The sequence below is a fragment of the Equus przewalskii genome, chromosome 5 (assembly GCF_037783145.1).
Source record: "Equus przewalskii isolate Varuska chromosome 5, EquPr2, whole genome shotgun sequence".
In the NCBI taxonomy this organism is placed as follows: Eukaryota; Metazoa; Chordata; class Mammalia; order Perissodactyla; family Equidae; genus Equus; species Equus przewalskii.
Genome location: NC_091835.1, coordinates 31,710,189 through 31,732,342, shown reverse-complemented (window position 1 = coordinate 31,732,342; position 22,154 = coordinate 31,710,189). Strand labels below are relative to the sequence as shown.

Sequence of the window (22,154 nt, the reverse complement as noted above, 5' to 3'; positions counted from 1 at the left end):
TTCAATGTTTTGACGTAAGGAAACACTCATGACCACCACCACAATCAAGATGCAAAATATTTCCATTGTCCCAAACAGTTCCTTGTGCCTCTTGGCAGTGGGTCCTTGCTGCTGTTCCCCCACTGCCACCCCACCTCACTCCAGTCCCTGGCCGTCATTGATCCACTTTCTGTTCCTGTAGATTCATTTTATCTGTCTAGAATTTCCTGGTACTCTTTTGTGTCTGGCTTCTTTTGCTCAGCCAGCCTAATATTTTTAGGATTCATCCATGTTGTTATGTGTATTCTTTCCTCATTTTTTCTGTGTTGGATTCTCTGTTTCCTGGATTCCGTATCTTCTTGGTTCACTTCCTTGTTTTGGTAGAGAATGTTCCTGAGAAGAGTTGTGTAGGAGGTAAGTATTTGAGACTTTACTGGTCTGAAAAGGTATTAATTCTACCTTTTCACTTGATTGATATTGATGGTTTGGTTGGGTATATAATTCTAGCTTCAAAACAATCTTCCTTCACGATTGCCCCTCTAGTTTCAGTGATGCTATTGAGAAGTCCAGCGGCAGTTTGCACCTTAGTCCTTCGTGAGCTGACCCCACCCCACCCTCCAGAGAGCCCAGAACCTTGTCTTTGCTCCTTGTGTTCTGAAGTCTCGTGTCGATGGGCCTGGTGTGCGTGTGGTTAATTCCTTGTGCCGGCCTTTCCATCTGGGCTGCCACCTTTCAGTTCTGAGACATTTTCTTGTATTTGATAGTAATCTTCCTGTGCTCCCATTCATTGGGTTTTGGACTCCCCGGTTAATCCTGTAATTATGTTTTCTTCTAATTGCCCATCTCTTTGGGCACCCTAGTTTGTTTTTTATTTTAAATTCTACTTTCTTGAGATTTCTTTTAACTTTATTGCCCAGTCTTTCTATTCAGTTTATTTCTGCTATCATATCTTTAATATTTAAGAACTTGTTCTTATTCTCTGATTTCTTTCAAGATTTTAATTTCTTTAATGATTTTTTTATTGAGGTATAATTTACATATAACATTATATAAGTTTCAGATGTACAACAAAATGATTCAGTATTTGTGTACATTGTGAAATGATCACACCAGTAAGTCTAGTTAATATCCATCACTGTATAGTTACAAATTTTTTTTCGTTGTATGAGAACTTTTCAGATTTACTCTCTTAGTAACTTTCAAATATGCAATACAGTGTTATTAACTGTAGTCACCAGGCTGTACATTACACCACCAGGACTTATTTATTTTATAACTAGAAGTTTGTACCTTTTGACCACCTCACCCAATTTGCCCTCCCCTCGGCTCGGCAACTATCAATCTGTTCTCTGTATCTGTGAGCTCGCTTTTTTTTAGATTCCACGTATAATTGAGATCATATGGTATTTGTCTTTCTTCGTCTGACTTATTTCACTTAGCGTAATGCCCTCAAGATCCATCCATGTTGTCGCAAAAAGCGAGATTTCCTTCTTTTTTTTTTCTCTCTGACTTTTAAAAATAGCATCCTGTTTTTGTTTCATAACTGTCTGAGACTATCAATTATAGTAGTATTTTGAAGCTTTTTCCCAGGGTTGTGTGTTTTGTTGGAAGCTTTTCCTTAGATGTCTGGCTGTCTTCTGTTGGGGTTCAAGAAAAAGCCACTACAAGAGTGAGTGAAAGGCCTGTGGTGCAGCCTGGCTTGGGGACTGAGGGGCTGGGCCTCTGTTGGGGCCTCCAGTTGTCAGTGGCAGTAGGATTTTCCTGGAACCATTCAGTGTTTCCAGAGAGGGCTCCATTAAACTCTTGCCTCATGGATCCAAGCCTGACAGCCAGTGTTCCTGAGGGTGTCCTGGGGAGGTGGCCTCAGCTGTAGTCTTTCACTTAATGCCCTGCTCTCAGCCTGGCCCTCTCTCTCCTCTTCACTTGACCTGTTCTCTCTGGGGCTCTCCTGGCTCACCTCCCCCAGAGAATAAACTTTCTGTCTTCTTGGAGGAGTGGGATGCAACCTGGGGATCTAATCATTCTATAAAAGAATTTCAGTTAATCCCTTGGTTTGCAGCACCGTGCCGCAGCCCTGCAGGTTTTGGGGTGTTTCTGTGGGGGAACTGGGACATCTCCGAGGGTCGCTAGGCTCAGTGTCCTTTACTCTGCTAAGTCTGTTCCATTTCTCTGCTTTCCGTTACTATCACTTCTTCCGCTTTCTTTATGGCTGTAAGCCTCTTTATTCCTTTAGTGTAATTTTAGCGTTTTTGGAAGAGAACAGACGAGCACGTGTTCTTTCTACCTCGTTTACCTGAAGGCCCGTCTCCTCCCTCCTCTCTTTTTCCGTCTCAGCCCTCTGCCCATCCCGTGCATCCTCTTCCTCTGCTCAGCCCTTCATGGTTGGTGCTCTTGATTCTGTGGCCTCTTCTCCTTGTTGTGTGCCTCACTTACCCTTCACACTCTGATGTCTTCTAAGTCCCACCCCTAATAGAGCTCTTTCTCTTGTCGTTGGATGCTCTGCGAGCCCCCCTAGGTTAAGCAGGCTCGGAGAGCTCACTGCCTGGACCAGAGGTGTTGTCCCCTCCAGAGACTCACCGGAGCTGAATCGCCCTTTGGACACCAGCAGCAACTGCCCTGTGAACCTCACTGTGGGAGCTTCTCTAGAAGGACTGTGTTAATCTGCTTGGGCTGCCATAACAGAGTCCCACAACAGAAATTCATTCTCTCAGTGTCACCTTCTGAGACACTGGGGTTTAGGACTTTGAATTTTTGGGGGGGGCAGTTCAACCCATAACAAGGACCCACAGGGAAAATTCTAGTCTTTAAGTCAAGAATTGTGTTCTCCAGGGTGATGGGCTTGCTTTAAAAGATTTTGAACGCTAGGAGTCACAGGACTGATGGTGTTCTTTCTGCACACTGGCTGCATTGAAGCGTAGAGCCGAATGTGGCTTTCCCTCAGCAGGTAGACAGGATTTTATCTATGCATCACTTGGCCTTAATTCTTTTTTGGGGCTATTATTTAATTTCTCACCTTCTTCTAATTATGTTAACTTGTAGTACTTATATGTAACCTGATGAGCCACTGTAAATACTTTTAGGAACGGTGTGCTGTGTAATTAAATACATAGCTTCATTATTTTCTCCCTTTTTCCTATTTTTCCTGGCTACTCTCTCGCTAATTCCTCCCTTTCTTTCCCAGGCTGGTCTTTAAGCACACTTTCCTATAGAAAGTCAGACCTTCCTTGTAGGCTTTATTAAAATGGGAAAGCTTGTTTGGGAAGCTTTGTTTTCTGTTCTGTATTTCTGAAAACGTTTTCCTTCCTATAGGGAAAATCCCTAAGTCTTATTTGTGGGGCCCTTTCCTGGCTCCGTGACTTTGAACAGAAGAAACGTCAAGAGGAGGCTCGTCTGCTTGAAACGGGAACTCTTCCCTTAAATGTTGGGAAGGACCAGCCCCCGTCTCTCTCATCCTCCTGCCAAGAGACCCCAGATGTCCTGAGGCCTGCTGGGGAACCTGACTGGGTTGCTCAGTTCATGCAGAAGAAGGAAGAAAGGGACTTGGTGGACCGCCTCCAGGTAGGATCCGGGGGGAATGATTATGATTTGGGGTTGATGCTGAGATTGACCTGTCATATGTGCTCTGCCTTTGCTCTTCTGTTGGCTTTCTTGAATCAGTGGTCACACTTGCTTTTTCATTCTTTCTTCCTCCCTCCCTCCTTCCCTCCCTCCTTCCTTCCTTCCTTCCCTCCCTCCCTCCCTCTCTCCCCCACCGATCTAACATCTGCGCCAGTGGTCCTCTACTTTGTCTATGGGATGCCACCACAGTGTGGCTTGACGAGCTGTGTGTGGGTCTGTGCCCAGGATCCAAACCTGAGAATCCCGAGCTGCCAAAGGGGAGCGCATGAACTTAACCACTAAGCCACCAGGCCAGCACCCCTTACTGTCTTTTTTAAGCTGATGTCAACAGGCCTTCTCTACACAAGGGGTTGGTGGTTCCCATTCATTACCCATCTGGGAAAGGAACCTCACTGTTGCTATTGGCAACATGGTTCAGCAGCTGGAAGCTCAGTTAAGGAATGAATTTGATTGAGGGTGTGTGGCTTTGGGAGGGAGAACGCAGACTTCCTGCAGTGAGTGGCGAGGCTAGGACCTGGCGAGCTTCAGGGCCTGGTGATGAGATGCTTTAGTACCCTGAGTGTGGGCCTGGAGTTGGAGAACTGCCCCGTGTGAAGAGGCCCTGGGCTGAGCGCCCCAGACTCTTGAAGAAAGGCCCGGTTTGGGGCTTCCTACAGGAGTTTCCTTTATGGCCACTTCCTCTTTAGGAGGAGCGGGTTAGGAGGAGAGAGCGAGAAGAACGCCTGCGGCAGATCCGCCACAATGCACAGCTCAAGCATGCAGCCAAGCGCGTGGTGAGTGTCCTCTCCTGGAGTAGCCGGGATGTTGTCCAGGCAGTGTCATGTGGCTTGGTCCTCGTAGTGTCTCTTCTTTGGGGAGTGGCCCAGACCTCAGCGTCCTCTCCCTGACGCCCACTGGCTAAATTCTCCACCACTCTGAGGCTGCCTCCAGCAAGGAGGTGGGGGCACCAGTACTGAGATATCTTTGCTTTTCCCATCTGCAATCCTTCCCCATCTGCAATGCTGTATACAGAGACAAGAAGAAGAAGAAACTGAGCGCCTCCTCCGCCTCAGCCGAGAGATGCTGGCAGGAGGACCAGGGGCGGAGCAGCTAGAGCAGCTAACTGGGGAGGAGGAGCTGGTCCTCGCAGAGTACGAGAGTGATGAGGAGAAAGGAACAGCTAGTGGGTAAGACAGCACTTCCCCACCCACTGCCCTGCCCAGGTCTGCATGGGGGCTCCCAGGGAGGCAGCTCCTTCCCTTTTGCCCAGAGAGGGGCAGGCTTCTTTGTCACTCTGAGGCGTCTGAAGGGATGGAATGCTGGCCACCTGCCCCTTTCTCTCAGCCAGGCTCCTCCTTAAGGTGCATAAATGATGATGACAGTGAAAGCCAGCCTCCTCTCTATGCGGGGCACTGGCTTCACAACTATCAACTCTGTTATCCTCACCAATGATATTTGTGTCTCCACTTTACGCTCAAGGAAACTGTGGCCCAGAAAGATGCTCTGCCTTGGCCGAGGCCATGAGGCCAGGAAGGGGAGGAGCTGAGACTTGAACCCAACTGGTTTGCCTCTAAATCTCATGCTCTCAGCCACTAAACCAAATGGTGTAAAGTTTATGACATAAACCATCAAGGTATCCTTAGCCGAGTTTTTCTTTTCATCTTAAGGCTTCTGTTGGCCCAGATGTCTAGGTTTTTAATTTATGGGCCATAACCTCCTGAGTGGGTTAGAAAACCCGGGAGAGAACAGCTAGGATCCCTGGACCACACTGCCCATCATGACGGCCTCCTTTTTCATTCACGCTGTAGTTTCACAAATGCCCTTGGGTGTCTGCTCCAGGTGTGGCACATTGCCAGAGGCTGTGGGTATCGAGCTGAATAAGACAGACATGAGCCCTGCCCTCAGAGAGCTTGCATTTAGTGGAGGGAGCAGACAGTAAGCGTGAAGACAGATAGCCTTATTGGAATTAGCACATTTACCTATGAGGGAAATAAAACAGGATAAAGTGGGTAGAGTAGGGGCTGCACCTCCAGGTAGAGAAGTCAGGAGGGACCCTCCGAGGAGGTGACATTTGAGCCAAGACCTGAAGGATGAGAAGGAGCCATCATGAAAGACCTGGGAGAAGAGAGTTCTAGTCAGAGGCCTGCGAGTGTGGTGGTCTGGAAACAGAAGCGGGTTTGGCGTCTTGGAAGGACAGAAAGAAGGCCTAGGTGCCAAGCAGAGTGGATGAGGAAGAGAGAGAAAGAAGAGGCCGAAGATGAGGCAGCTGTCAGTTTCTTTGGGCCTCACGGGCCGCCCAGGGGTTTGGCTGCTGGTCTCAGGGAGGCTGTGGGAAGTTTCATGCAGGGGAGTGATGTGATCTGATTTGGGCATTAAAAGCTCATTACAGCCTTGAAGTTCAGTGGTTCTTCCCCAAAAGCATGAGTGCTCCTACAGATCATCCCTCTCAGGCCGCCAGTTTGGAAGAAGTCTTTCCGGCTCCTCAAAAGATGACTCCAGGTCCCATGTGTCCCGTGTTCTCGTTGACACCCTGTGTGTCTGGAGTGTAACTCCAAGGCCTGAAACCCTCCATCAGCTGTCTCCTGAAGGATGAATCCACACTCCTTCAGTCTGTCTGCCAAGCACCTTCTAACTTGGCTGCCACCTCTAACTTCACACCCAGCGTCCCAGCTTTATTGAGATATAATTGACATACAACATTGCATAAGTTTAAGGTGTACAACGTGATGATTTGATATATGTATACATTGCAGAATGATTACCACGATAAAGTTAGTTAATACATCCATCACCTTAGTTACCATTTGTGTGCATGTGTGCACGCATGCGTGTGTGTGTGTCTGGTGAGAACTTTTGAGATCTACTCTTAGCAACTTTCAAGTACACAGTAGAGTGCTGGTAATTATAGTGGTCATACTGCACATTGTACATTAGACCCCCAGAACTTATTCATCTTATAGCTGCAAGTTTTTACCCTTTGACCACTTCCGCTCATTCCGCCTCACCACCTCAGTTGCCACCAATCTACTCAGTGTTTCTACAAGTTTGGGTTTTTAGATTCCACACATGAGATCATACAGCGTTTGTCTTTCTCTGACTTATTTCACTTAGCGTAATGCCCTCAAGGTTCATCTATATTGCCACAAATGTCAGGATTTCCTTCTTTTTTTATGGCTGAATGATATTCCACTGTTTGTGTATGTGTGTGTTTGTGTATGTATATATATATATATATATATATATATATATGTATGCATATATACACACGTAGATACCACATTTTGTTTATCTGTTCATCTGTCATTGGACACTTAGGTTGTTTCCATGTCTTGGCTATTGTGAATAATGCTGCAATGAACATGGGGACTCACCTGTCTCTTTGAGAGAGTGATTTCGTTTCCTTCGCATAAATACCCAGAAATGGGATTGCTGGATCATATGGTAGTTCTACTTTTAATTTTTGAGGAACCTCCATACTAGTTTCCATAGTGGCTGCACCAGTTTGTTCCCACCAAGAGTGCACCAGGGTTCCCTTTTCTCCACATCCTTGCCAGCATTTATTAGCTCTTATCTTTTTGTGTGTGTGTGAGACGAAGATTGGCCCTGAGCTAACGTCTGTTGCCAATCTTCCTCTTTTTTTGCTTGAGTAAGATTAGCACTGAGCTAACATCTGTGCCAATCTTCCTCTATTTTGTATGTGTAATGCTGCCACAACATGGCTTAAGGAGTGGTGTGTAGGTCCACACCTGGGATCCGAACCCATGAACCCTGGGCCGCCTAAGCGGAGGGTGTGAACTTAACCACTGCACCACTGGGCTGGCCCCTCTTGTCTTTTTGATAATAACCATCCTAACAGGTGTGAGGTGATTTCTCATTGTGCTTTTGATTTGCGTTTTCCCTGGATGATTAGTGACGTTGAGCATCTTTCCATGAACCCGTTGGCCATTTGTGTCTTCTTTGGAAAAATGTCCATTTGAGTCCTTTGTCCATTTTTTTAATTGGATTATTTGATATTTTGCTATTGAGTTGTAGGAGTTCTTTATATGTTTTATATTAACCCCATATCATATCTGTTGTTTGCAAATATTTTCTCCCATTCCGTAGGTTGCCTTTTCATTTTGTTGGTTTCTTTGCTGTGTAGAAGCTTTTTAGTTTGCTGTAGTCCCACTTGTTTATTTTTGCTTTTGTTGCTTGTATTTTTAGTGTCATATCCAAAAAAAGCACTGCGAAGATCAGTGTCAAAGAGCTTTTTCCCTATGTTTTATTCTGGGAGTTTTATGGTTTCAGGTCTTAGATTTAAGTCTTTAACCCATTTGTAGTTAACTTTTGTGAATGGTATAGGTATCCACTTTCATTCTTTTGCATGTGACTATCCCATTTTCCCAGCACCATTTATTGAAGAGACTGTCTTTTCCCCATTGAGTATTCTTGGCTGCCTTGAAACATTAGTTGATCATATATGCATGGGTTTATTTCTGGGCTCTCAATTCTGTTCCATTGGTCTATGTGTCTGTTTTTATGCTAGAACCATACTGTTTTGATTAGTATAGTTTTGAGATCCAGCTTTGTTCTTCTTTCTCAAGATTTCTTTGGCTATTCAGTCTTTGGTGGTTTAATTTCATTTTTAGGATTGTTTCTTCTACTTCTGTAAAAAATACCATTGGAATCTTGATAGAGATTTTATTGAATACAGATGGCTTTGGGTAGTATGGACTCTTTTGGCAATATTAATTCTTTCAATCTAAGAACATAGGATATCTTTCCATTTATTTGTATCTTCTTTTTTCAGTTTGTTTCATCAGTATCTTATAGTTTTCAGCGTACAGATCTTTCATCTCCTTGGTTAAATTTACCCCTAAGTATTTTATTGTTCTTGATGCTAAAATAAATGGGATTGTTTTCTTTATTTCTTTTTCAGATAGTCCATTGTTACTATATAGAAATGCAACTGATTTTTATACGTTGATTTTGTATCCTGCAACTTTACTGAATTTGCTTATTAGTTCTAACAGTTTTTTGGTGAAGTGTTTAGGGTTTTCTATATGTGAAATCATGTCATGAACACACAATTGTACTTCTTTCTTTCTGATTCAGATGTTTTCTTTTTCTTTCCTGATTGCTCTGGCTAGGACTTCTCGTACTATGTTGAGTGGAGTGGTGAGAGTAGGCATCCTTGTCTTGTTTCTGATCTTAGAGGAAATTCCCTCAGCATTTCACCATTGTGTATGATGTTAGCTGTGGGCTTGTCGTATGTGGCCTTTATCGTGTTGAGGTACATTTCTTTGATACCCAATGTGTGGAGAGTTTTTATCATGAGAGGATGTGAATTTTATCAAATGCTTTTTCTGTGTCTGTTGAGATGATCATATGGTTTTTGTTTCATTCTGTTAATGTGGTATCTCACATTTGTTGATTTGCATACGTTGAACCATCCTTGCATCCCAGGGATAAATCCCACTTGATCGTGGTGTATGATCCTTTTAATGTGTTGTTGAATTCAGTTTGCTAGTATTTCTTTGAGGATTTTTGTGTCTATATTCATCAGGGACATTGGCCTGTAGTTTCCTTTTCTTATAGTGTTCTTATCTGGCTCTGATATCAGAGTAATGCTAGCCTTGTGAAATGTGTTTGGGAGTGTTCCCTTCTCTTCAGTTTTATGGAAGAATTTGAGAAAGATTGGCGTATTTCTTTAAATATTGGTAGAATTCGCCAGTGAAACCATCTGGTCCTGGGCTTTTCTTTGTTGGTGTTCAGTGCCCGCCCTTAAGCACAGATTTCAGGACCTGGCAAAACTAAAACTTTTGACTGTGCCCAGGGCTGAGATGTCTGGACTGCTCCATGCATTCTGCCCTGTGAAGACAGGGCTTTCCCACCTGCCTCCAAGAGTGCTTGCCTGCTCTTCCGCTTCTGTTCTAGAGCCCCTTGGGGACAAGATAAAGAGCGTGAGTGGAGTTGGTGAATATTAGAGAAACAGAGTGCTCCTTTGGGTCTGGGAGGAGCCATTAATCCTGCAGAGGAGCCTCTACAGCGTCCGATGCCCTGGCATTTCAAGAGAGACACAAGCCCCTCTGAGGGCACAACCAATTAGGAATACAAAATTTCTGCTTTTCATTTCTTCTCACATCTCTCTCCTCACCTAGATCCCGCTCACTTTGTTTGCCATGTGGCACGTGATCTAAATCCAGGCCTCTCAGACACAGCTGACTGAGCAATTCCTTATTGGCCAGGAAGCCACCCCTATAAATAATTCCTCTTCTCATAGCCTAAGGCGATTAATTGCATTTCTGTTTTTTTAAAAAAAATTGAATTGCTAGGTGAACAAAAACGATCCATATTTTGGCCCTGTAGATAGAGTGTATCTGTAAAAGAATTTTGTGTTTTCTAAGGAGCCAAGGCTAGTAAGGTTGATAAACATTCAGCCGTGTAATGCAGAGTTGGCCTTCCTGCCAGCCCCCCAGTGCTGATGGGCTCTGAATTCGTTTCTAGAAAGGGCAGACTGAGGCACTGAGAAGAGGTTTGTTTGGTCCTGAGCGCCAGCATCTTTTATTCACTCAGTCCACTCCAGGTGGGAGCCCTGGTGCTCCACAGAAACAAGACACACCCGGTCCTGCCTGTGGACTTGACAGTCTGCAGGGGGAGACAGACCAAGAATGAGTGATTTGGAATGAGATGGGTATTACAAAGAACAGGTGCCGGGGCTGTGGCCGTGTGTCACAGGGCAGCTGAGCCTACCAAGGGAGGACGAGGAAGGATGCCCAGAGAGGGTGATGCTCATGTGGAGATCTCAAGGTTGACTAGGAGTTGGCTAGGTCAAGGGAGATGAGGGGAGGGGGCATTCCGGCAAGGAGAAGCGTGTGTCCGAGGCTCTGAGGTGGTAAAGAGCCAAGCTCTCTGGGAACTGAGAGAAGTCCAGTTTGCTGGAGGGTGGACAGTGAGGGGAGAGCAGCCTTCGGAGACAGACAGTGGAACAGAGCCTGGGCTTTGGGGATGCGGTGCGCCTTTCTCCTCTCTCTGCTGCGGGCAGTGGGCGGGGTTGGTGTTAGCATGGGTGACTGACCGAGCGGGCAAGCGAGCACCTGCTGCTGTGCTGGAACCTCGTTGCTGGGATGCGTGTCTGTTTCCTTCTGGCTCAGAGCTCAGACCTCACTTCTGTTGGCCTCTGAGGAAAAGGAGGGCTAGTTGCTGGTGTGTGGTAGATGCTCAGTAAACGTGTTTTCAGTTGCTGCGTTTGCTGAGAGGACTGTTTCTTCTGTCTTTTTTTTTTGCTTCTTCAGAGTAGATAAGGATGAGGATGACCTGGAGGAAGAACATGTAACTAAGGTAAGACGCTGTGTCCTGGGATTCTCTTGTGATTTGTCCCGAGTCCAGGGCTCCATCCCTGGGAGAATGCAAGAGTCCCTCTGGCTGCTTCTCAGCCTCTCGTCGATGAAGAACCTCCAACTCACTGACTCTGTGGCTCTGCAGACCCAGACCTTGCTGTCAGGTGCTCACGTGGCGGGTTGGGCTGGGCCCCCGGGAGACCTCTCTGGGGGGCGATGCCTGGGCTTATGTGCCCCAGGGCATCGAGGAGCAGCCATTCTGGGCCAAGGACTGATGGTTTCTCCCTCCACTGGGGCGCGGAAGGTGAGGGGCAGGCCAGAGCAGGAGCACTCTGCCCTCTGGAGCTCTGATGACATGTCCCTGTCTTCCTTTGCCTGTGTTTTCACTTTTTGGAGTGCTGTGAGGTACCTGTGGTTCTGGCACCTCTCACATTTAAAAACATTTGGTTTCATTTATGTAAGACTTTTGTTCTCTCTGTTGAAATTAAGATTTCCCCCTCCATTTGTTTCTTTTCCTCTCCTCTTGTAAACTGTAGAGGGGTACAGAGAGACAGAGAGTTCAGCTAGATGTCTCCCGCCCCACTACCCGCCCGTCTTCCATGTCTTTGGGAGACGTGTGTGGAACCCCCTTGCCCCCGCACGCTCCTTAGATTGTTGAGAATCTTTTCCATCTCAAGAGTCACCGCTGAGGGGAAGCGCCTTTCCTGAGATGATCGAGCCCTCCCAGCAGGGGGGTTAGAGGCTGAGGGTGCCTCTGGGGAGGAGCCCCATCTTGTGGGTGTCCTCCTGCACGTCTGGTGCTGAGGGTGGGGCAGGGTCTCCCTTGGCCCTGCATTGGCTGAGATCTACTATGGGATGGAGCCACCTTGCTTTAGGTTTGAGTATTTGTGGCCACTCTCCCTGTTCTGAGCCCCTAGGCCCTGGCGTTTCTTGCCTTGCAGAGAGTATTTGGAGATGCTACAGTCTCCTGAGATCCCTCTTGTCCTCTGAGCAGATTTATTACTGTAGTCGGACGCACTCCCAGCTGGCCCAGTTTGTGCACGAGGTGCAGAAGAGCCCCTTTGGTAAGGACACCCGGCTCATCTCCCTCGGCTCTCGGCAGGTAAACGGCGTGTGTCAGCCCAGGTGTGTGCTGCTCCCTTCCCTCGGCCTCCGCCTTCCTCCTGCAGGCACAGGGACATGATGGGAGGTCAGCCCCTTCCCTGGCCTTGCCGGTCCTTGGAAGGGAACAAAGAGGAGGGCTGGGCTGGGCAGGCCCGGGGGCTCACTGTATGGCATTTAGCCAGCACTGTTTCTTTGCCTTTTTACCTCCTCTGTCTTGTAGAACCTTTGTGTAAACGAAGACGTGAGACACCTGGGCTCTGTGCAGCTCATCAACGACCGTTGCGTGGAGATGCAGAGAAACAAGCACGGTAGCGCCCACCCTGAGCTGTGGAGAGCCTTGGGGACCGTTGCGTAGCCTCGGGCAGTGCTGGGAAAGAGTGGGTGGCAAGGACACAGGAACTAAAGACATGTCTTCAGTGGAAATGAAGGCAGAGCAGACCCCTGGTTCCTGCCAAAAGATGCCCTCCTGGGCAAAGGCTTCTTGTTTCCTGGGTCACTGTCTTGTCCAAAACCCTGGCTTTGAGATGATTTTTTAGGCTTTTTCTAGAGGACACAAAGTGAAATACCAGCATGTTGTGATGAGACCCTAATAAGCAGTACTTGGAAAGGTTTTGCAGCCCCCGGCTCATGGAGTCTTGACATTACACACCTGCTCCTGGCCCCATAGACAGTTACCATTCTCTCTGCCTTTGCTGCCTCCCCGCCCCGCCCCACTTGTGCCCCCCTCAGAGAGGAAGAGCGAAGCTGAGGAAGAGAAGCCCAAGAAGAGAAGGCAGGAGCCACGGGCCACTTGCCCCTTCTACAACTACGAGCAGCTGCAGCTCCTCCGGGATGAGGTGCTGGTGGAGGTGAAGGACATTGAGCAGTTGGTGACCCTGGGGAAGGAGGCTCACGCCTGTCCCTATTACGGGAGCCGGTTCGCCATTCCAGCAGCCCAGGTGAAGACCTGGAGGGTTGGGCAGTAGCTCTTGGCTCTGACTGCAGACTGGGCCACAGGGAATTCGTCGCTCCTCTTTCAATTCAGGAGGATGCCATCAGCTGTGGTTGGACTGACCGACACACGGCGTGCAGATGACACGTAACCACTCTCCTAGTACAGAGGGTGGGAGGAAGCTCCAGGTCCCTTGGTGGCCCTGGGCTGCAGGGACAGTTGGCATTATTGGGGGACAGCAGATTAGAGCCAGGAAGGAACGTGCATTCATAGTGAAACCACGGGAGGGGATGCCAGGGCAGAAACTGAGGAATGCAGTAAGGGAGCTACAGGACGTGGCTCTGTTTCCAAATGGCCTCTCAGAGTGACTGTCCAGCCGCACCTACCTGCGGCGTACGAGAATACCATCTTCTCTAGACTTCCCATATTGAGTGCTATCTTGAAACAGAAAGAAAAACTGCTAATTTGACAGGTCAAAAATGGTATCATTGTTATTTGGTGGGTATGATTTCACTGTTTGCTTGCTACTTCCTTAATTTGAGTGACTTTTGGAAGTAGAATATCATTCGTGGAGAATTCTGTATAATCAAGAAAAGATTTAAGTAGATTTTAAAAGGTGCAGGGAACTATGTTAGTAATAACATTTACACGGCATTAAATGCTCGTCAGTCTGTTACCTTGAACCCTGTGGGGGTGCTCCCAGGGGAACTCTGGAGCCCTCCCAGTCTCGCCGCCGTCTCACGCCCTTCCCCGGTCTGCTTGCCACAGTGCCAGATCAGTGCTGCCGACACTTGTGTGCAGATATAGGAGATATCCTGGAATTCTTATGATCTTGACTCTGTGAGGCACTTTCACCTCATTTTTGCTCTTAGGGGATCCCGCTGAAATAGCTAAGGCGGGGATTCTCCGTATTTTACATGTGGGGACCCTGGGGCCCTGAAAGGGGACATGATTTATCTGTTTTCTCACAGCAAGTGAGTGACGGAGCCAGTATGAAAACCTGGGCCTGAAGGTTCCACTTTTCTGGATTTTCACTTCATCAGTATTTTAACTGGAAAATTGTCTTAACAATGTAGCACCTAAAAAATTTACAGTGCTTTTATTTTTGTTACCCTGACCTCCACTCCTTAACCCTCATTTGAGATAGAGTTTATCAAGCCCATTTTGCAGATGAGGAAACCAAGGCTCAGAGTGGTTAAGTGACTTTCTCAGAGTCATACAGCTGGGAAGTGGCAGTTCCAGGGCTGCTTTCTGGTATGCCAGTGGTTTTCACAGTGTTTTGAGGAAGCTTGGGTGGCTCAGGGGCTACCTTGGGGGCATGGGTGAGGCTCAGCAGCAGGGCTTCCACTCTCATCCCCACTCCCACCCTTGGTTCAGTCAGAAGTCAGATTGGCTCCTCTTTTGTCTGTTTCATATATTTGATGTTCCACAGTAAACTGAGGGAAGGGTCTCTTGCTAAAAGCACATTGCTGTGTTACAGCTTCTCTCTTGAAGGTCCCTACACATCTTCTGGGCAGGAAATGAAACCGTTCACACCAGAAACTTAGAGTAGGCTGGGCAAGCCTGCTGCGGGAGGGAGTCCTGGCCCTGCTCAGGCGGCTGCCATCTCCTCCTGCCAGCTGGTGGTGCTGCCCTACCAGATGCTGTTGCACGCGGCCACCCGGCAGGCCGCAGGGATCCGGCTGCAGGGCCAGGTGGTGGTCATCGACGAGGCACACAACCTGATCGACACCATCACAGGCATCCACAGTGCGGAGGTCAGCGGCTCGCAGGTGGGTCGGCCTCTTCCTGTCTGGGCCAGGGCCTGCCATGGGGCAGAGAGACCCAGAATTCCCCCAGAGGTGGGGCTGGGTAGAGGATGCACCGAGTCAAGGCAGTGGCCTCGTCAGAGGCTGACTCTGGCTTTCCAGCAAATCTTAGAACTATGGGGACCCAGCTTAGGCAAGGTGGCATGTTTCTTTGCTCTTCACTAGCCTGTGTCTTCTTGAGTCCCTCCAGCCCAGGATGCTACCAATTAGTTCTCCATAACCCAGGATGATGGGATGAGAGAAGCAGGGGTCCTCATGTGGTTGGATGTTGTTATTAATATTGTCTTGAGGGATGCTCAAGATTTCTGAAAGCACTATTTTATTACCTATTATGTGCCATCCACCACACGAGGCATCTCTAATCTTCATGCTGACTCTACATTGGGCTGCTGTTTCTGTTTTACGTTGAGAACTCAGAGATTCAGAGAGATCTAAGCAGAATGCCTAAGGGCACACAGCTACTAAGTGTGGAGCTGGAATTTGACATTGATTTCTGACCCTGCAGCCCACATGACATCCAATCACTTCAACTGACCAACACCTGGGTTGACCTTAGGCCAGGATGTGATGGTTACTTTGAACCATCACTCTTCATAGAGAACACATCTTTTCCTAGCCCAGTAAAAACGAGCAGAGAGATTCATCTTGCTTTTTCCCCTGACCCACAGAGGACACTGTAGCAGAACCTACTTTCCCCTGTCTCAGCTCCCACCAGCCTAAGGGGCTTTGGACACATACCTTTTGTCTGTACCCAGCCCCACTTTTCACCTTGATTGCCTCCTGTGTGTCCTGGGTTGGCATTTTCTAAGCATAATATAAGATGTCTCTGGCACAGCCCTAGGCTGCTTGCCCAGAGCCTGGTCTACCTTCACACCCATTCTCTGTTCTCTCCCCAGCTCTGCCAGGCCCATTCCCAGTTGCTCCAATATATGGAACGATACGGGTGAGAGCCTGCCTCCTGAGGGGGAAGGGGAAATCCCGCTCTGCCTTGGTGCCCCGAGTCAGCCTCCGAGCGGACACGCTTGGGTTGCCGCCTCTGACCAGGCTCGGTGTAGGGCTGACCAATGCGCTCTCCACCTTCTGGTTCATCATGGCATGTACCCGCCGTGGGCTGAGGATGCTTGGGACAGGACAGCCGGCTGTGAAGGCCTGGGGCAACAGCCAGCCTTTTCTGTGGGTCTCGTGACCCAGTCTGAGAGACATCAGACAGAAAGGCCTCAGCTTGGGGCACTCGGAAGGGAAGTTGCTGTTGGCGTCCCACCACTTGCCGTCTGTTGGTTTTTCCTCAGGAGGCGTTTGAAGGCCAAGAACCTGATGTACATCAAGCAGATCCTGTATCTGCTGGAGAAGTTTGTGACCGTGCTGGGTGGTGAGCACCGTCCTGCCTGGAGCCCCGGCCTGCTGAGCCTACCCCTCGGGCACCTGGGTTTCCTGTGTCTCAGGAATTGTCTTGGCCATTGATCTAGAAAATTCTTCTTAGGGCTTAGTTGAATTGTCTGACCTTAGATCTTTTTTTTAGAATCCTAGTTTATTTACCGCTGTACTGAATCCTTTTTATTTTGCCAGATGCTACTGCACAGGTGGTGGTAGTAATAATAGTAGGAATGTGTGACATTTTATCTAACAGTGCAGTCCTCTGGCGTGCTCCTCTGAGGATGGCAGCGCTCATTGATAGACCAGTCAGCTAAAGCTTGGAGCACAGACCTGACCTGCCTGTGGTTCATGAGCCACAAGAGGGACTAGACTCTTCCAGCTCCGGACCCCATACTTTGCATTATCCTGTGCCACATACCCTTTCCTTTACCGTACAGCAGTCCCTTTAAAGCTTTCATAGAAGCTGAAGTTCCAGGAGGCCAGCAGGGAATTTTTCTGGAGGAATTTTGTCTCACATTGGTCCTCTTCACTTCCATCTCTGCCTTGCCACTGGTCACCATACAACCTGGGCATGTCCTGCCTGCACCTGCATAAAGTGGGGTGGTCACTGCCCTGCCTCCTTAGAGGATGTATGAGAAGAATGAAATCACAAGGCTATAGGCTCCACATGCAAACCTGTGGGTTAGATTTTGGGGCTCCCTGAATTTCCTGTCCTCCCACTGGGTTCTTTGGGTACAACAAATGGCAAAGATCTATTCAAATATGAATGCTCTTATTTGATGAGTACAGTGTAGAGTGTGAGAAGATGGTGGTTTTCTAGGAGACCACCATCCTGACCTGTTTCGATTCTCTTTTTCAGGGAACATTAAGCAAAATCCCCACAGCCAGCGCCTCTCGCAGACAGGTGAGAGGGCTGCCTTCAGAAGCCCAGAGCTGGCCTGAGCCGGTTCTGAGCTTCCCTTGGGGAGCTGCACGCCATGGTCTTCAGAGCAAGGACTCCAGCCTTTCGTTTGTGTACCCTTAGGGACAGAGCTGAAGACCATCAATGACTTTCTCTTTCTGAGCCAGATCGACAACATCAACCTGTTCAAGGTAGAGGTTTTCACCTTTCTCTGTTAGCCATCACGCTCCCTTCTGATCACCACCTGTGGACAGATGCTATGTCAAGACTAGGGAAGGAATAAAAAGTAATTCCTCCTGTCCTCAGACAGTCTAGAGGTCCCGGGATCCACAGCACGGATGTATGTAGTTATTTCACCTTTAAACACAGCAACGTGTCAGCAAGAAAAAAGTAGTCCATCTAGGTTGAAGGGTCGTAGGAATTGGGGAGAGAAGGTCCCTTTCTTTGTACCCAACAAGCACAGATAGAGACCCCCCAGGTCCTCCTCAAGACTCCATCTCTGCCGGCACAGTCTTCCCCCTGGGCTTGTGGACAGAGCAGGAAGTTGGTTTTGTGAGCATGACCCTGCAGTGAGGCTGAGGTGGGCCCTTCTCATGACTGCAGCCTTAGCTCTTTGCTTGCTCCAGGCCTATGTATTCGGTGCTCTCCCAGATGGGGGACAGCCACTGTGGCTTGATTCAACCCTAGTGAATCTAGTTTACTAATGATACTGAGCGCTCATTGTGTTCAAGGCAGTGCGGCAGGTTCTGTGACTAAGGTAGGATGTCCCATCACCATTCTAAAGCGAAGGAGCCCACGGCTCGGCGAGGTCACCTCAGGAAGACGATGCACACAGGCCACACACGAGGGGGCCAGCGTGTGCACCCAGCTGTGGGGACTGGAGACCTGCTTTCTTTCCATCCTGCCCTGCCTTTTTTCTTCAAACCAGCTTGCCCCAATTCACTCCTCTTGGTCCCGTCACTGCCATTCCCTATGAGATGTGCTCGCAGTCTGAGTTGTCTGATTCCTCTCCCCCTCTGTGTCCTGCATGCATGCAGTGGCTAGGCCCACAGCCTGACAGAGCTCTTGAATTCACCCCCCGTTAATTCCCACAGCTCCTACTTCACTGCAGGCTTCACTACTTTTTCCTCTTGCCTCCTTTCTGGTGTCCTGATTTCATTCTTTTTCACTTCTAATGTCTTTTACGAACTACACTCTAGCGAGTCTTAATTGAAGGATATCACTCTTTTCAGAAATCTTTAAAGTCTCCAAACTCATTGTCTTGCATATGAAGCTCTGCAGGTTGTGCACACTAACTAAACTACTCCAGATGACCCCGAACGAGCCCCGAGCTTTACCTCCGTTGTGCTTTGCTCATAGGACTTTTTTAAACGAATTCTTAATCCTTCAAGGTCCAGTTTAGGTGCTGTCACGTTGAAGGAAAGCAGAGGGGACGTAACCGTCACCTTTAGAGAGGGTCAGAGCCATGCACACATGGTTATGAGGAGGCCGTGTCCATGTGGCTTGGCAGAGTCCATCTCGTGGGAGAAGCACCGTGTTGTGCGTGGGGACAGTGGGAGAAGAGTGACCTCAGGAAGGAGGTTGACATGGTCGTCCACAAGGAGGCTTTGGGCTCCTCAGGATGTGGCGGTGAATCATGCTTCTTGGGGTTTTGGAAGGGGGTTGTCTTTTTTTCCAGCTTGATTAATGTTTACGAGTGTCCGCAGCCGGGTTTGGTTTTGCAGGTGCAGCGCTACTGTGAGAAGAGCATGGTCAGCAGAAAGGTACCTACTCCCCTTTCGGAGCCTGGGAGGAATCCAGCAGCCCTGCTTGCTGCCCTCACAGTGCCTTTCTCTCTCCTGCCCTTTGGAAATTCCAGAGTCACCTTTGTTTCCATTCTCCTTATAGTTGAGCAGCTTTGCTGGGGTGGGGAGGGAGTGCCAGGATGCCTGGTGGTGGGGGTAAGCTGTGGGCTGTCCGGGGTCCGGCTCTAGACTAGAAGCCTCTAGTCCATCATACCCTCCCTCTCGCTGCTGCTGCCCTCATTCCTCTCCATTGCTCTCTCATCTCTGTCCCAGCTCTTTGGCTTCACAGAAAAGTATGGAGCAGTCCTCGCACCCTCCAGGGAGCAGCCCAGACTGGCTGGGTTCCAACAGTTCCTGCAGAGCCTGCAGCCTGAAGTGACAAAGAGTGAGTCAGGAGGGTGAGAGACTGGGCTGCAGGCCCTGGGCGAGAACATTCCTTCCTCACACATGGACTCATCTCCCTGCAGAATGGCTTTAGTGCAACTGCAGGGAGGCCCTCCCCCTCGTCCGTGGTCTCAGACCCTCTTCGTCCTTCTGTTCTGTGCAGCTCCTGCAGCCCCTGTAGAGGAGGGGGAGGCCAGGGCGCTGCGGCCTTCTTCCCCACTGATGCACATCGAAGGCTTCCTTGCAGCTCTCACCACTGCCAACCAGGACGGCAGGGTCATCCTGAGCCGCCAAGGTAACCCAGGAAGGAGCCGGCCTGGAGCCGGGGAGCCAGAGTGGGAAAGGTTCTTTACTTCTATCCTGGCACCTCCCTGGGTTAGGATGAAGAAGCAGGGTGGTGATAACTGGCCTCCTGTGACCTGGGCGGGAGGCGGAGGTGGCAAGGATGGATGCGGGTCGTCTTGGGCAAGGTTACAAGAGAAGCCATGTAGCTGGTGGTTGAGGCTAAGTGGGGTTTGGTTTGAGTCTTGGTTCTATCACCTGCAAGCTACATGACTTGGACCAGTTTTATCTCTCTGAACCTCAGACTCCTTGTGTGAAAAGGAAGATAATAGTGCTGTCTACCTCAGGGTGGTCCTAGAGGACATTGTCCTGGGATCTGATTTAAAGAGAAAGTGATATCTCTTATGCCTTCTGATGGTCCCAGCTGGAGATCCCCTTTGCCTCAGACTGATAGAAGTCTTTGTTGGGCCAGCATCTGCCCCCTTCTCATGTAACCATCTCTTCTCTGTCTTTTTTTCAGGCAGCCTCAGTCAGAGCAGCCTGAAATTCTTGCTCCTGAATCCGGCCGTGCCGTTTGCCCAGGTGGTGAAGGAATGCCGGGCCGTGGTCATTGCAGGAGGCACCATGCAGCCGGTAAGGTGCCAGACCCAGCCTCTTGCTCCCCAGGTACTGGGATGGGACAGGGACGGGGGATGCAGCGTCAGGCTTCTTCCCCATTCCTTGGGTCCCCAAGCCAGAAAGAGGTCGGCTTGAGTGGGCCAAGCAGCAGCCACTAGGTGGCATTGCTCTACTGTCTCACTGCCCAGGCCCTTTGGCCGGGGTGGGGGCGGTCAGAGGTCACTGCTGCTGCTCTGGCATTTCTGTAGCCACAGGAGCACACTGCTCCCTTAGAAAGCCATTCTGGAATTTCAGACCCTCATTTCGGTGCCTCAGTGCCCTTTCCTTCCTGTACCCACCATAGATACAACCTTCTCTCTCTTTTATAAATTTAAGTTTTAATATATTGTGTTTAGAAAAGTATTATATTTTCATTGTAGAAAGCAGAGACAGGCAAAAACGGGAAAAACAAAAGATCAGAATTCTGCCAACAAAAGATTGATTTTGGTGTATATTATAATAGTCTTTGTATGCATAATTTTTACAAATATACATGCCATATTTTTAAATTTTATTTATTTATTTATTTTTAAAGATTGGCACCTGAGCTAACATCTGTTGCCAGTCTTCTTTTTTCCCCCTTCTTCTTTTCCCCAAAGCCCCCCAGTACATAGTTATATATTCTAGCTGAAGGTCCTTCTAGTTGCGGCATGTGGGACACCACCTCAGTGTGGCCTGATGAGCTGTGCCATGTCCGCGCCCAGGATCCGAACCCGCGAAACCCTGGACCACTGAAGTGGAGTGCACAAACTTAATCCCTCAGCTACAGGGCCAGGCCCACATGCTGTATTTTAAAAACAAAAATGTGGTACTATGTCTACATGCTGCTGTTATAATTTGCTTTTCTCACTCAGCAACAAAACGATGTAAACATTTTTCCTCATCAGCAAATACGCATCTATTCCGCCATACTCTGGCTGTACTTGGTTGCATTACATGAATATATTGTATTTTAAATAACCACTCTTCTTCGGTTAGATATTTAGGCGATTTCCAGTTTTTTTGTTTTAAACAATAGAGTGGTAGCTACAGCTACATCTCAGCACGGTGGTTATTTCTTTGGGATGCATCCTAGAACAGGACTTACTGGATAAAAAGCTCTTCAACGTCCTCACGCAGGCAGTGGTTCCCAACCTCAGCTGCCTGTTAGAGTTGCCCCTGTAGCTTTATTATTTTTCCATTTTTCTTTCTTGTGTATAGACGCATAGATTTCTCTTCATTTGTGTATTAAAATCACTTATAGTCATTGTTGCCTTTAGCACGCACATTGTCTCAAACTTCCTTTTGCCATGGCCCATTAGTCTTGGAATGCTTTTTTGCGTTCTGGAACAACAGAGTTTCCCAGGTTCGCCTGATACTTCCCTTGCCCTAGGTCTGGACTCGTTCATTTCTCTGAGGTGCCCTGGTTTCTTTGAATGGGGATTAGGATTTAGAAACCAACATCTGGGTGCTGGGGTGTTGATGGTGCTCCTCAGTTATCATTATTTAGAGGCTGTTTCAGTAGACAGACCTAGGAAATATGTTTTCAAAGATCCTGAGTCCATATTGATATTTCTGAATCAAAACCAATCAGTAAATTTATTTGACCTTATATTGTATCTCTTTTCTCTTAAGCTGGACATTTGGTTTCTTATTATGTTAACATAATTGCTTATTTTCTCTATCCCACAGTATACTTAAAATAGTTTAAAAATTATAATACCAATATGTGTTACTTCTAACAGTAAAACTACTGATTGAAGTTTCATTTCTTTGCATGTATCTTTTGCCCTTAAAGGCTGTCCCACTGAGGATGAATGGTCACTCAGCATATGAAGTCACTTGAAGTCAAGCTTTTCTCTGTGAGCTAATGTTGTGGATTTGACAGATAGCTAGGCTTTCTTTGTTTCAGCTGTGAATTTTAGAGTTTGTCTTTATTTTTGTCTTAATTATATTTTTTAAAAATGTAAACATCTATATGGTTCAAAAGTCGCAACTGTATAAAACGATATATTCAGCAGTTCTCACTTCCATCCCTCTCCAACCTGTTCCCTA

The 22,154-nt window shown here is 48.1% G+C and overlaps 1 protein-coding gene across 5 annotated transcripts in view; it reads left to right on the top strand.

Annotated features, from left to right (window-relative positions):
• The window catches only part of DDX11 (DEAD/H-box helicase 11), a 33,637-nt gene that overhangs the window by 6,263 nt on the left and 5,220 nt on the right, over positions 1–22,154 (top strand). For all 5 annotated transcript variants that reach the window (XR_011539942.1, XR_011539941.1, XM_070618930.1 and 2 more), the window contains exons 3-18: positions 3,289–3,537; positions 4,284–4,370; positions 4,609–4,763; positions 10,851–10,896; positions 11,890–11,997; positions 12,220–12,307; positions 12,729–12,937; positions 14,550–14,702; positions 15,635–15,681; positions 16,028–16,107; positions 16,972–17,016; positions 17,137–17,204; positions 18,738–18,776; positions 19,071–19,182; positions 19,345–19,476; positions 19,984–20,096. Coding sequence is in view for 3 of the 5 variants with exons in the window: in XM_070618930.1 (XP_070475031.1) it covers positions 3,289–3,537; positions 4,284–4,370; positions 4,609–4,763; positions 10,851–10,896; positions 11,890–11,997; positions 12,220–12,307; positions 12,729–12,937; positions 14,550–14,702; positions 15,635–15,681; positions 16,028–16,107; positions 16,972–17,016; positions 17,137–17,204; positions 18,738–18,776; positions 19,071–19,182; positions 19,345–19,476; positions 19,984–20,096 (1,731 nt within the window). In the remaining 2 variants the exon portion in view is untranslated. The remainder of the gene's footprint in view (positions 1–3,288; positions 3,538–4,283; positions 4,371–4,608; positions 4,764–10,850; positions 10,897–11,889; positions 11,998–12,219; positions 12,308–12,728; positions 12,938–14,549; positions 14,703–15,634; positions 15,682–16,027; positions 16,108–16,971; positions 17,017–17,136; positions 17,205–18,737; positions 18,777–19,070; positions 19,183–19,344; positions 19,477–19,983; positions 20,097–22,154) is intronic.